General features: G+C 39.7%; 1 protein-coding gene across 2 annotated transcripts in view; it reads right to left on the bottom strand.

Moving 5' to 3' along the window:
* PHACTR2 (phosphatase and actin regulator 2) overlaps positions 1-15,510 on the bottom strand; it is a 307,383-nt gene that overhangs the window by 44,608 nt on the left and 247,265 nt on the right. For both annotated transcript variants that reach the window (XM_025383546.1, XM_025383547.1), the window contains 3 exons: positions 12,126-12,181; positions 6,322-6,383; positions 314-451 (listed from right to left, as the gene is read on the bottom strand). In XM_025383546.1, coding sequence (XP_025239331.1) covers positions 314-451; positions 6,322-6,383; positions 12,126-12,181 — 256 coding nt within the window. The remainder of the gene's footprint in view (positions 1-313; positions 452-6,321; positions 6,384-12,125; positions 12,182-15,510) is intronic.

Below are 15,510 nucleotides of genomic sequence, written 5' to 3'. Positions count from 1 at the left end.
TGATAAGTGGTATAAGTTATATTTTCTAAGAGTAAGGATAAATCCTGGATGTGAGAAAGCCCTCCCCATCCAGGTATGAAAGCAGGTGGGTTTTATGGTAAATAAGAACTACTTTTCTCTGAGACTTAGTTGAAAGAACTACATTGATATCACTAAATGTATCACTTTAACTGGCTTAAATAATCAGAGGCAGAAAACAGTTGTAATATTTGGTAAGATCTCATCCCCTAGGATGACTTAAGTAGGGGGAATGTGGATATTGAAGCTTCCAGAAAAGCAACACAATCAACACGAAATCCACTGGGATTCTTGCCTTGTCTGCAGGTGTTAACCTGGCCCAGGGCTTGTCTGCTCGGCGGTCATAGTCGGGAGAATCTGTGACTTCTACATACTCGTTAAATCGCAGGATCCTTCGAGCTTGTAGCTCTGCCACTGTGGGTCTCAGGCTGAGCTGCAGGAGGACAAGGAAAAAGGCAGAGTTCAGTAAACCGCTTACAGCCTCATGGTGGCAAGTATTCTATAGAGAACACTTCAAAGTTATGGTTAAATAAGGTCACTTTCAGGCATCAAAAAAAAAAAAAAAAAAAGGCAACAGCATCTTGGGAATTTCTAATGAGAACTAGAAAGCCGTGTGCCCTAATTTTTGAGACTATAAAAAATCATCGTTTCAGATAGGTCACAGTCTTTGGCAACTACCTGCATTATGCTATTTTCCCCAACTTGCCTGGCACTGTGATAAAGGTCTATCATCCCTGACGCAAGGAATATGCAATGCACAGACACAATAGTAACCCAGATACAGAATGGCTGGTTTGGTGATTGAATTATCAAGGCAAAAGCCATGGATTGAATTATCAAGGCAAAACTTCTAAAAGTTTTTCTAAAAAACTTTTAGAAATGGGAATAAAAGCCTGTTCCTATAATATTAAACCCATACACTCAGAAATGTACAAAGTTATGACATACAGGCCAGGCACCGTGGCTCACACCTGTAATCCCAGCACTTTGGGAGGCCGAGTCGGGTGGATCACGAGGTCAGGAGATCGAGACCATCCTGGCTAACACAGTGAAACCCCATCTCTACTAAAAATACAAAAAAAAAATTAGCTGGGCGTGGTGGCAGTCACCTGTAGTCCCAGCTACTCGGGAGGCTGAGGCAGGAGAACGGTGTGAACCCAGGAGACGGAGCTTGCAGTGAGCCAAGATCGTGCCACTGCACGCCAGCCTGGGTGACACAGCAAGACTCTGTCTCAAAAAAAAAAGTTATGACATAGAAAGGGTCCAATAAAGGGTATGCCTACAGCACAGCTGTCCTTAAGATATTCATAATAAGGACAAGGCCCCAATAGGACACATGCCCTTGGCCAGAAAAACCAATGTACAGGAATGGGGAGGGGAGAGTTGATGGAGAACTGTACTTCCTTGAGACCATCACTACTTAAAATCAACTCCAACGTTCAAGATACTTCTAACAACTTGGGTCCCTCCTTGTGGTCTTCGCCGATTCAAATTTGTAATTATATTGCTTTTCTCTCTGGTTCCTTTCTCAAACCGAAGAATAAGATTCTGACAGGTGAAAGAAAGCTGGCCCCCTGGTAAACAGGCATTATCTACTCTCTGTGACAGAGGTTCACTCCCATTTTGGTTTTTCTCAGTTGGGCGGTATCACAGTTATCTCCAGAGAGGTAGACTTAGACCTCTATTGTAGTCATAAGGCCCATTTTCATATATTTTCTCTCTCATATATACTCTGTATACAGCCAGACTACCCATCATCTAAGTGGTCCTCTTTGGAGATACTGCTTATTTATTTTTTTATTTGAACAGAATGGGGAGTCTCTCTCTGTTGCCCAGGATGGTCTTGAACTCTTGGGCTCAAGCAATTCTCCCATCCCAGTCTCCCAAAGTGCTGGGGTTACAGGCATAAGCCACAACACCTGTCCAGAGATACTCCTTATTTTGCACTGGGTCTACATTCTGTAGTCATTAACAGCCCTTTCCTGGGCCTCAGTTTCCTTCTGAACTAAGCCAATATTCTAACATTCAAAGCACTCAAGGACTTTTAGAAGGCCTAGGCCCATACCCTGAGCCCACTTGAGCAGGGATGTGCCAACTATGGCTCCCTCTATCTTCATAGAGCCCTGGTAGGCAATGGACAAGAGAGAGAATAATCTAAGTGATCTGTTATAGTCTAGTTGCTGTCCAATCTATATTGCTATCTTCTTGCTGCCACTTTGGGGCAGGTGGAAATAAGGAGGTAGAGAAGCCCTTGCTCCCAAGAACTGGCTAGAAGGAAAGTGACCAGTGGCAACATAGGTTAGAAATTCTCCATCCAGTCTTATCCTCAGGACTGTCCCAGTCATGGGGTAGCTACCAAATGCTACGGGCTGACCTGCATCTACACCATGGAGCTATGTATGGTGGAAGCAAGTGGGTGCAGAGGGTAAGGGCAGGCACTGCTGCCTCATGGAGGGGCCCAGCTGGATTGAGAAAGATCATGTACATATATCACAAGAGTGCCCAGGGCAATGAGGAGGGGTGATTGCTTGTCTACAGATGGTAACTTAAGGGCCATTGAAGACTACAGTCATCCCTAGAAACGGAGTCAATAGTCTTTCAGTTTGATCATTATTTGACATTAATGGGCTTTGAGAAAAAAAAAAAAGATACAGTTTGGCTGTGTCCTCACCCAAATCTCAACTTGAATTGTATCTCCAGAATTCCCACATGTTGTGGGAGGGACCCAGGGGAAGGTAATTGAATCATGAGGGCTGGTCTTTCCCATGCTATTCTCATGACAGTGAATGAGTCTCCTGAGATCTGATGGGTTTATCAGGGGTTTCTGCTTTTGCTTTCTCCTCATTTTATCTTGCTGCCACCATCTAAGAAATGCCTTTTGTCTCCCGTCAGGATTCTGAGGCCTCCCCAGCCATATGGAACTGTAAGTCCAGTTAAACCTCTTTTTCTTCCCAGTCTAGGGTATGTCTTTATCAGCAGCAAGAAAACAGACTAATACAGTAAAGTGGTACCAGGAGTGGGGTGTTCCTAAAAAGATACTCAAAACTGTGGAATCAACTTTGGAACTGGGTAACAGGCAGATGTTGGAACAGTTTGGAAGGCTCAGAGGAAGATAGGAAAACGTGGGAAAGTTTGGAACCTCCTAGAGACTTGTTGAATGGCTTTGACAAAAATGCTGATAGCAATATGGACAATAAGGTCCAGGCTGAGGTGGTCTCAGATGGAGATGAGGAACTGGTTGAGAACTGGGGCAAAGGTGACTCTTATTATGTTTCAGCAAAGAGAATGGTGGCATTTTGCCCCTGCCCTAGAGATTTGTGAAACTTTGAACTTGAGAGAGATGATTTAGGGTATCTGGCAGAAGAAATTTCTAAACAGCAAAGCATTCAAAAGGTGACTTGGATGCTGTTAAAAGCATTCCATTTTAAAAGGGAAATAGAGCATAAAAGTTCAGAAAATTTGCGGCCTGAAGATGCAGTAGAAAAAAACCATTTTTTGAGGAGAAATTCAAGCTGACTGCAGAAATTTGCATAAGTAGCAAGGAGGCTAATGTTAACCCTGAAGACCATGGGGGAAAATGTCTCCAGGCCATGTCAGAGACCTTCATGACAGCTCCTCCCATCACAGGCCTCAAGGCCCAGGCGGAAAAAGTGGTTTTGTGGGAAGGGCCCCGGGTCCTGTGCTGTGTTCAGTCTAGGGACTTGGTGCCCTGTGCCCCAGCCACTCTACCTGTGACTGAAGGGGGCAAATGTAGAGCTCGGGCTATGGCTTCAGAGAGTGGAAGCCCTAAGCCTTGGCAGCTTCCACATGGTGTTGAGCTTGCGGGTGAACAGAAGTCAGGAATTGAGGTTTGGGAACCTCTGCCTAGATTTCAGAAGAGGTATGGAAATGCCTGAATGTCCAGGCCAAAGTTTGCCATGGGCAGGGTTAGGGGGGCCTCATGGAGAACCTCTGCTAGGCAGTGCAGAAGGGAAATGTGGGTTTGGAACCCCCACACAGAGTCCCTACTGGGGCACTGCCTAGTCGAGCTGTGCAAAGAGGGTCATTGTCCTCCAGACCCCAGAATGGTAGATCTGCTGACAGCATGTACCATGCATCTAGAAAAGCTGCAGACACTCAACGCTAGCCTGTGAAAGCAGCCAAGAGGGAGGCTGTACCGTGCAAAGCCACAGGGGTGGTGCTGCCCAAGACCATGGGAACCCACCTCTTGTATTAGTGTGACTTGGATGTGAAACCTGGATTCAAAGGATAATTTTGTAGCTTAAAAATTTGGCTGCCCCACTGGATTTCAGACTTTCCATGGGCCCTGCAACCCCTTTGTTTTGGTCAATTTGGAACAGCTCCCATTTGGAACAGCTGTATTTACCCAATACCTGTACCCCCACTTTATCTAGGAAGTAATTAACTTGCTTTTGATTTTACAGGCTTATGGGTAGAAGGGATTTACCTTGTCTCAGATGAGATTTTGGATTGTGGACTTTTGGGTTAACGCTGAAATGAGTTAAGACTTTGGTGGACTGTTGGGAAGGCATGATTGGTTTCGAAATGTGAGGACGTGAGATTTGGAGGGGCCGGGGCAGAATGATATGGTTTGGCTGTGTCCCCACCCAAATCTGAACTTGAATTGTATCTCCCAGAATTCTCCCGTGTTGTGGGAGGGACCCAGGAGAAGGTAATTGGATCATGGGGCTTGGTCTTTCCCATTCTATTCTTGTGATAGTCAAAATGTCTCACAAGACCTGATATGTTTATCAGGAGTTTCCCGTTTTGCTTCCTCCTCATTTTCTCTTGCCGCTGCCACGTTAGAAGTGCCTTTCGCCTCCTGCCATGATTCTGAGGCCTCACCAGTCATGTGGAACTATAAGTCCAATTAAATCTCTTTTTCTTCCCAGTCACAGGTATGTCTTTATCAGCAGTGTGAAAATGGACTAATACAATGGATAAATAAAGGATCTTTTTCCTTGAAAAACAGAACCACTTTCGACATAGTCCCATAGCTTTTCTGTGGGAATGAAGCATTGCCACCTCCATCTGCCTTGGAATGCTTTTGTTGAAGACTCCCCGATTCTAGCCTACAAAAATGTGGGTCAGGTCACACTTCATGGAGATGTCACATTTTAGTCACTTTATCCATTTTTAGGTGCATAGGGTATGCCTGAAGAATTATTAGAAGGATTTATAATGAAATATAAACTCTGATGGTGCTTGATTTTTTCAAAGGCTATTATTTTTTTAACACAGAAAAAAGTGATGGCTCTTACATCAGATTTATACATTCATAAATAAGTGGCAACAATTTTCTGAGTTTGGCAGGTAAGACATTTGCCAATCTGGGTAGCACTGTAGCAGGCAGGCTGGATATCAAGTTCACTTAATAAATTACTTACCCAGCTGTGATGTGGAATAGTGGGAAATGTTCAGGAGTAACGAAATATTTACTTGTTTAACATTTCCAACACTAAATGGAAAGTGTGAGCATTTTAAGAAATAATTTTTATTATAATTAAAAATTTTTCCACTTCTTTTTTCTTTTTCTTTTATCATTGCTCTAATCAAGCAAGACCGAGATTAATTTTTAATTAATTCTTTTTTTTTTTTGAAACAAGGCCTCACTCCAGGCTGGTCTTGACCTCCTGGGCTCAAGCAATCCTCCTGACTCAGCTTCCAAGTAGCTGGGACTATGGGTGCAAGACACTGCACCTGACTCAAAACAATTTTTTAAAAATAGAAATATATGCATTGAAATATTAATAATGGCTATCTCTGAATGAAAGACATGCGATTTTATTTTTTTCTTTTTTTGTATCTTTAAAAATTTTCGCACAGAGTACATATTTTCATAGAGTAAATGCAATTTAAAACCCTTGTTAATTTTTCAAAATTAACACAACATGCAATTATAAACATCATTTATAGCACGTGCATTATATTTATTTATTTTACTTAGTTACTTTTTTTGAGACAGAGTCTCATTCTGTCTCCCAGCCTGGAGTGCAATGGCACGATATCAGGTCATAGCAACCTCCACCTCCCAGGCTGAAGCAATCTCCCCACCTCAGCCTCCTGAGTAGCTGGAACTACAGGCATGTGCCACCATGCCAGCTAATTTTTGTATTTTTTGTAGAGATAGGGTTTCACCATGTTGCCCAGGCTGGTGATTTTGTTGTCTATGCTTATAGACTAATAGGAATAATTATTTCTAAACATCTGATTTACATACAGAGAGAGGATTAGTATTTTTTTTTTTAAAAACAAAATATATCTCAAAATACGTATGCTCATTAATAGTCACAACTTCATTACCTTTCTGCTGAGCCTGCGTTTAAGTTCCATTTTTGCTTCTTGTTCCTCTTCTTCATTCTTTTCTGTTTATTAAAGAAGGAAAGTCATGATGACAGTTACTATAGATGATTTTATAATCAGAAAAGTATATCAGGCCACAATCATGTGATTCTAACAAATAATGATCAAACACTTCACCAACATTGTTAAAAAGTTATCGAAAGATTTTGTAGAAAGGTTGATCATCTTATACACACACACACACACACACACACACGCTTTTTTTGTAGGACTGGTTTGCTTTACTAATTTTAAATGTTTTTGCTTCCTGATGTCTTGTTGTATTCTTAAAAAAACCACAGGAATGCCCATATTCTAATGAAAGCCCTCTATTGTTGATCATCTCATGGGCTTATAAGTACAATTTACCAGAATTCAGATGAAAATTTACTTCTGGATCTGCCCTTCATGTGAAAATCTGAGACATATTAAAAGAGCAAATTAGAACCATCCGATGCATGTCTGAGCTGCTGATTTCCACTCAAATCCAACCAAAATATTTGATTTGTCTTCCTTGGTTTCCATAGAAGCAGAATGTAAGCATTTCCTTGGACTTCGCTTTCAAACCAGAATGTTCTAAATGAGGTTATGATGTACTGTGGGTGGAAATTATTTATTTTCTTGTGACTTTGCCTTTCCAAAGTCTTCTCTTTCTCTAGTGATTCACCAAGTAGTACAATTTTATGCTGCCCAACAGATGGGATTTAAAGAAAAATGTCCAAAATTTTTAAAGAAATAAACACCCCTTCAGGTTTTGCTGGTTGTTGCTTACTTGAGGAACTTCTCTCTGTTGCTTCCTTTAGCTCATCATCTGTTCGATCAATGAGCATACATTTTGCTTCTTGGATACCGATGCTTATGAAAGATTGTGTTTTAGAAAGTGCTATTATGAACTCTTTTGAAGGAAAATAATGCTGTATAAAGGCTTGACTAAAAGGTTGAAAAAGGAAAGCTTCTTCTATTTGTTTATTTATTTATTTTTGTTTTTATTTTTTGAGACAGAGTCTTGCTCTGTCACCCAGGCTAGAGTGCAGTGGTGCGATCTTGGCTCACTGCAACCTCTGCCTCCCGGGTTCAATGAAAAAAAAATTTTTAATCCATGATAGGTATGAAATATATTTATTTTAAAATTCAAATAGACTTCTTACAACTAAGACTATTTTTATTGTGAATAAAATATCAGTATTCAATATTTGCAACATCTGTATTTGTTAGTTGAACAGGCTAAATTCTTCATCAGTTTTCCTTCTCTGAACAGGGAAAAGTATCTATGTTCTTCTGAAATAATAACTTTAATGCATAAGAAAGAAAGAAGGTGATTAGACAACGAGTGAACATAAACTGTAATCACCCACAAGATAAGAAACAATGAGTTAATATCCTTTCATTTTGTGCCAAACAAATTTGGTTATAATTTAAATTTCTTCCTACGAAAGTACTGTAGGTTTTTAATTGCTTCACAAAATATATATCCTTTCATATCCTTAAAAATGCATACTTAGGTTCAAAGAATTACCTCATATGGGTTGGATAAAGCTTGTGGATTGTCAAAATACATAATAAACAAAAGCCACACTGTGGTTCCTGTGATTTAAACCAGAGCTTTACAAGGCGACGTGATAGTGAAAATAAAATTGTTGATATTGTTGATAAAAATTGATGATATTGTTAGTGATATTGATGACATTGTTAATAAAAACAAAAATATAACTCTTAAAACATTTTTGTCAACTCTTCCTGTACGGTGTTTATGCTATATTTTTAAGGTATTTTTCAAAGATTAAAAAATTGGATATAATACATCCCAAAGCTAATGAATGCTCCAGTCTTCATTAAATATGCAAAAATGACATTTCCTTGAAGGGAATATTTGATAGTTTTGTCTTATTAAGCATATTGTTCAACTAGTGCTACCAATTAGGGAATTGAATTCATTTTTGACATCAGAAACTGACTTCTTTACGTTTTCCATGTTCAAAATTGTACTTTTAGTGAAGTTAAAGGACGAGGGTGAGAGGTAGAAGGAAGCCAACATGACTGTTCCTCTGAACCTTTCCTTTTATTTTGCAGAGATGGGCTCTCCCTGTGTTGCCCAAGCTTGTCTTGATCTCCAGGACTCAAGTGATCCTCCCGCCTCAGCCTCCCAAGTAGCTGGGATTACCAGCATGAGCTACCATGACAGTTTCTCTGAATCTTATTAAACAGTCATTGTAAAATCTCTCATACAGTCAAGGTTAAACCTTAAACTCAGTATTTGAAAATTCACCAAGTTTTTTGCATGCTTCCTTCATTTTTTGATTCACTAGAGGACTAACTATAAAGTAGGATGTAAATCTTTCCGGTTAATTTAAACAGGCTGGAAGGATACTCATGAAGGAAGTGACATGGTTCACTGACAAATCTTGCTCTCAGTAACTCTCATCAGAATAGAGAGGGGTGAACATTTTGGACAAGCTGCAGGAAGCATTTCCGATAAATAAACAAATAATACATGTGGTTAAACAGCAGCAAGCACCACAGGAAACCTGCCTGGCGAGCAATATTACGCAGAGAATTTTGTGGATGAGCTAAAAGGAGAAGAAAGAAAAATACAAAAATATCAACAACTGGAATATTATCTTCTTGAGTTGTTAGTTCAGGTAAAATGGGTTCAAAAAGCCAAATTTTTTGTGGATTCATTTCCCTTTTTATTTTTTACATGTTTCCATGTCGATATTTTGTTTTTTCAATTTTTGGTGGAGATGAGATCTCACTATATTGCCTAGGCTGGTCTCAAACTCCTGGCCTCAAGCAATTCTCCTGCCTTGGCCTTACAAGGCTTTGGGATTACAGGCATAAGCCACCTTACCTGGCCTCATGTGGGTGTTTTTAACAAATGAAAAAACACACATAAACTTCAAGTGCATTAAAAAAAGCTGGATCAACAGATGCATAGATATGTCATAAAGCAAGATGTTAATGATAGACTATAGATGGCAGATATATGTGGATTTACTGTAAAATTCTTTCAACTTTTCTTCATGTTTAAAAATTTTCATAATAAAATGTTGGGGAAAAATATATGCAGAACTCAATGGCTTAATTCATTTTTCTCTATATAAGACATAGCTAGAATTACATTCTCAGCTAAATACATCACCTTTCTTAATTAGCAAAAGTTGACCTTTTAAGTACCAAAACTTGCTTTCTATTTTGTCAGTTTTTAGGAACTGGTTCTAAAATGTATAACTAAATGTAATATAATATAATATAAATACATATATGTAATATGTCTTTTTTAACAAGCTCTAGTATCACCAAAATAATTAGGAAAGACATCAAGTAAGGACTAGTATGGTGCATGACACTAAGAAATATAATTTGTCCTGTGGTCACCAATGAAAACTAATGGCATTTATCGGCATCTGGACTCATGTTCATTAAACTAGTGATGGACTCTAAAAGTTGTTGAATGTTTAATTCTGTAAGTTAGTTTTCTAGTTTGTCAAGAAAAGATGACCTAGTTAGGGCCGGGCACAGTGGCTTACAACCATAATCCCAGCACTTTGGGAGGCCGAGGTGGGTGAATTGCGAGGTCAGGAATTTGAGACCAGCCTGGCCAACATAGCAAAACCTTGTCTCTACTAAAAATACAAAAATTAGTCAGGTGTGGTGATACACACCTGTAGTCCCAGCTACTCAGGAGGCTGAGGCAGGAAAATCACTTGAACCCGAGAGGCGGAGGTTGCAGTGAGCCGAGATCGTGCCACTGCACTCCAGCCTGGGCAACAGAGCGAGGCTCTGTCTTGGGAAAAAAAAAAAAAAAGATGACCTAGTTAAAGTAACTGTCCTTAAAAACCACACCGTATCACACACTTTTCCACTGTTCTTGAACAAATGCTGAGATGAAACATACAAACATCAAACAAGAGCAATCTATGTGGAAGAACCAAGAAGCAAACAGGCTGAGTAGAGTGTTTCTAAGTTAGGCCATTCAGTTTCCTGTGACTGCTCAGGGAAAGATGACCTCTCCCAGTTTTCCTCCGCCTCCCTTGGCTATATAATACTGGGTCAGGAGATCATAAGCCAGTTATCAGCCTCTCCAGGCTGGAAATATGCCTCTGTTTCCAGAAATAAACATGTTTAGGTGAACTTAGAAGGAAGAAAAAAAAGGGCTGGAGTCGAATCTGAGGTGTCTCACTCTTTCCCAAACCTCTAGGAAAACAGGATATAAAGGCCAATGCAGCCCTTAAGATCAATGCACGGTAAGTTTCTAGATCTATGAAACAGTTCCTCCGACAACCAAACTCTAGTGTGGTTTGGCACTATTTATCTCACGGGATCAAGAAAGAATTACCCAAAATGTGCCCTTCCTTTCTTCTTCTAGGTATTAGAGCAGGCATCCAGTAAGACATAATCTTTGTGTTTTTTAGGAGCTTAGGGTCTGCATTTGAGCATGCTTAAAAATTCAACAAGTATTTCCCAGGAACCTATCATGGAAAGCAATGAACCTTTCTGGTTTGTTTTGTTGTCAAAATTAGATGCTGCTTCTACTCTTCCTCAGCAAAGCAAAAACACAAAATTTTCCTACTTTTCTAGTCACAAATTTTTCCTGCTCCAAACTGGCTCTTCTATACATTAGTAGCCACTTAAGTCCTTCCTGGGGCTGTATTCTAGTTATGTTCAAAAAAAGCCAGAAAAAAGCATTCCAAAGAAAGTGATCCCATAGACTGGGTGGATGGTAGTTGCTCTCACTGAATGGTAGTTGATATTCATTGTTGAATTGATTTTGTACTAACAACTGTAATACAATATGCTACTAAAATCTTTCTTCCCTAAAGGAAAGAAAGTATCTTGGATTGGAGAGGAGGGGTCTTCTAGCAGGTCAAGATAACTCGAAAAGCCTGGCTGACAAAGATTTCCCCCACACCATGGGTCACTACCATTGTAGCACTATTCAGAGTTTTACCCATCCCTCTTCTTTGATATTTCACACAATAAAAAGATCTTTTGAAACCAAGTTAACAATATATAAAACTACAGCTAGGCTCAATTTAAAAATATCTGTTTCTTAACTCACTGCAATGCCTGACCACATTGACACATGATAGCATGACAAACTGTATTTCTGTTAGTTTTATAGTTTTTAACATACCAACTCCAATAAATACTACTGCAGGGACGAGTAAAAACTAAGGTCAAAGAGAACAGAGGGGAAAACAGAATGGGAAAATAAAGTAGGAAAATGAATGGAGAACGTTTTAGTGCTGAGAAATTATAAACAACTCAAGAAGGAAGCCGAGTTTTCACAACATAGGAAAATGCAATGGATTGAAAATTTTATTTTGAATTGAGTCATTTGTTAAACTAGCAACAAACTATTATTAAGAATATTAATATAGGAATGTTTGATTTGTTTCTTTGTGGATTCCTTTGGCCTTTTCTTTGACATTTATTTGCAAGAAGACCAGAGCATTCTTTTTCTATTTAATATTTGGGTGAAGGAATACATGGAATATATTTCATCTTTCTTAAACACAATTGTCATGACTATGACTCTGGTCTGGTGGGGGGATGTAAGGCTCAAAGCCATAAAATAAAATATGAAATTCAAGAAATTTAAAAAAATATATAAACAATTACATATAAATGTGACATAAATGGACTACTTCAATCCATCTTAAGTAAACGAATATATGATGGTTTCTTACTGATACATGGATCATCTGTAGAGGCAGCTTGTTAATGATTACACAAGGAATCATTCTATAGTATAGAATACTCACGTTTTAGGATGTTTCTTTGCTCTAATTCTTCAGTTGTGGGCCTCTGGCTCAGCCTCCTATGATGACAAAAAGGATATATTACAGGTTAAAAATGAGGTACCCTAGTAGGAGACTCGAAATAAAACAACAAAGCTCTATTTTTCATGTTTTGAGAAATAAAAATCCATTTTTAAAGCTGCAAAATAAAAGTCTCTTTCCCATTAGTTTGGAGACTACAGATCATGGCTGAGGCTACTCACCGACCCCCATTACACAGTCTCCCTTCCTTTTAGCAACAGATTGGTCTCGATGTTAGATAGGTACCTGACTACAGACTTCTGCCTCCCTAGAAGCCAGGTATCGTGCTGTGACTGAGTTTCTGCAATGGGATGTGAGCAGAATGATGTTTGTTACTTCCCCTTCTCATCCTTAAAATGCCTGGGTGCATGTTCCCTTCTTTCTCTTTCCTTTTTCCACAGGCTAGAACTTCAGCCTGATGGTGTGAGCCAGCTTTGATCATGCAGATGAGACTATCCAGGGGACGGGAGAGCAGCAAGACAGAAGGAACGCAGGAGCTAGGCTGACTTCAAGGAGCCGAGTTCCCAACCATGCTGGATGGCCCACCTACCTGGGGACGGTCATGTGAAAAAGAAATACACATACCTGGTTTGGACCACTATAGTTTTTGGTCTCTGTTACAGCTTAGCTGATAGCCTAATTAATATATAGCTCATTAGGGTCTAAAATAGGATGCTGTGCCTGGCTGGGTAATCTTAATATAAGATAGTACTACTAATTCTAAATGTTTATGGTTATGACAAAAATGGTAAGAAGAACTGAAATTAATACTTTAAATATCTCATTAATATGCTAAACTATGATCTTCATCAGAGCTACCTTGAAACTAACTTAATTGAGCAGACAGAAGAACTTGTTGAACATCTATCTCTATGCCAGCCAGGTTTTCTGCCATCCATGTCCCCATGTATCCTGTGCTACATATCTCTATTATGAATATACTGTACTCTATATTACGCCCACAATAAGCCACATTTCTTTTATCTATGGTGTCTCCTCCATCTGAATATCTTTCTCTCCTTTTCCATCTACTGAAATCTTATAGATGATTAAAATAATATCTTGAAGATATGTATTTGGCCTCTTCTGAAAGTGAGAATTAAAGGCTCCTGGTTCTTTGCTCATTTACAGCAATTTATACACAGACTATACATCTATTAAAGCACTTATCACACAGGCAGTTATAAAAATAATAATTACAGCTATCATTTAGTCATACTTTTAAAAATCCCGGTACTGTGCTAGGTGCTTAGCTTATATGATCTGGAATCCTCAAAGCAGTTCAGCAAGGTAGCACCCAGTTTCAGTTTTACAGATGAGGAAATGAGAGGTTAACTAACCTGCCTAAGGTAAAACACTAGTAAATGCTAGCGCCAGGATTCATACTCAAATCCTTTGACTTAGATGTTTGTGCTTTTCACATGACCCCATCGTGCAACATATAATTCTGTCTCTCATTAGACATGGAGTTCTCTGTGGCTAGAACTGTGGGTGAACTATCTTTCAATGACAGTGATTAGATGTGCTGTGTTTGTACAAAAATAATTCTGTAAAATTTACATTTTAATAACAGTGAAAACTTTGCTCTATTAACTTTTTTTTTTTTTTTTTTTTGGTGAGACAGGGTCTGGCTTTGTTGCCCAGGCTGGAGTGCTGTGGCGTGATCTCAGCTCACTGCAACCTCTACCTCCTGGACTCAAGCGATCCTTCCACCTCAGCCTCACAAGTAGCTGGGACTACAGGCACATGCCACCAAGCTCCACTAATTTTTTCTTTCTTTGGTAGAGATGGGGTTTTGCCATGTTGCCCAGGCTGGTCTCAAACTTCCGGGCTCACGCGATCCACATCTCAGCCTCCCAAAGTGCTGGAATTAGAGGCATGAAACAACCGCGCCCAGACCATTGACATTTTTGACAGATATAGTCTATGTATTTATCAAGGCTTTCGAACTTTTGGGGGTTGCAGTGGAATCCTAATCTGTAAGAGAGACAGAAGCTGTCTTAGTTGGATGGTTAGATCTGGGATGGAGAAACCTCCTCCCATCCCAGCCCAAACACACACCTATACTCCCATCCCAGCCCAAACACACACCTACACTCCCATCCCAGCCCAGACACACATCCATGCTCCCATCCCAGCCCAGACACACACCTACACTTCCCTGGTTCTTCCAGTAGATGCCTATGTATCATTTCCAGGGCATCCTTGATGAAGTCTTTAGAAAACTGGTACTTTATGGGATTCCACAGTGTCAGCTTCTCACAGTGTTCTTCATTGGTCCCTTGTTTTTGAACACTGGTTTGTTTTAATTTATCATTACTATAAATATCTTTGTAATAAACATCTTTGTAAGATATAGCAGTTTCCCCCTTTGGATTATTTACTTTTTTTATTTTTTATTTATTTATTTTTTTTTTTGAGACGGAGTCTTGCTCTGTCGCCCAGGCTGGAGTGCTGTGGCCGGATCTCAGCTCACTGCAAGCTCCGCCTCCCGGGTTCCCGCCATTCTCCTGCCTCAGCCTCCCGAGTAGCTGGGACTACAGGCGCCCGCCACCTCGCCCGGCTAGTTTTTTTTTTTTTTTTTTGTATTTTTTAGTAGAAACGGGGTTTCACCGTGTTAGCCAGGATGGTCTCGATCTCCTGACCTCGTGATCCACCCGTCTCGGCCTCCCAAAGTGCTGGGATTACAGGCTTGAGCCACCGCGCCCGGCCTATTTACTTTTTATATAGTTACCAAATGGAATTACCATGCAAAGAAACAGACCGCTTCATAATTCTCTTATCATATTGTTAAACTGTTCTTCAGAAATACTGAAAAAGGGCAATGTATATGTGTCCTACTTGCTCACAAATTTGCCAACATTGGGTTTAATTTTTAAATGTGCTTTACTAGTTTAACTGATGTATAATAATTTAAATGAATAATAAGAAATTTAATTTTTCTGAGGGCTTGCTATGACCCAGATACTAAAGAACCATTAGTGTATCATCTCCTTTAATCCTCCCAAGCTCTTAGGTTAGTTAGCTTTGTTTTACAGATGGGGGCCAAGCAGGAGCTCTTTCCTGCCTTGTCCTATGACTGTATTTCTGCCAGTTCTGGATAAGCCCATACTTGGATGTTGAATAGCCACCTCTCACAATGGTTGTGTACATGATTATTTTCATTACATTTTTCACAGCCCCAAACATCTTTTCAATCTGTAGCCACAGACCTCCCATCCTATCTTGGCAGATGGTTTTTCTTTGGCCCACACTGAAAAAGGTGACATTTATTTCCATTAGGTTTCATTTTATGGAATGAATCCATTATGCTTTGATTCTATAAAGT

The sequence above is a fragment of the Theropithecus gelada genome, chromosome 4 (assembly GCF_003255815.1).
Source record: "Theropithecus gelada isolate Dixy chromosome 4, Tgel_1.0, whole genome shotgun sequence".
Taxonomy (NCBI): Eukaryota; Metazoa; Chordata; class Mammalia; order Primates; family Cercopithecidae; genus Theropithecus; species Theropithecus gelada.
This window is presented reverse-complemented; position numbering and strand designations above follow the sequence as displayed.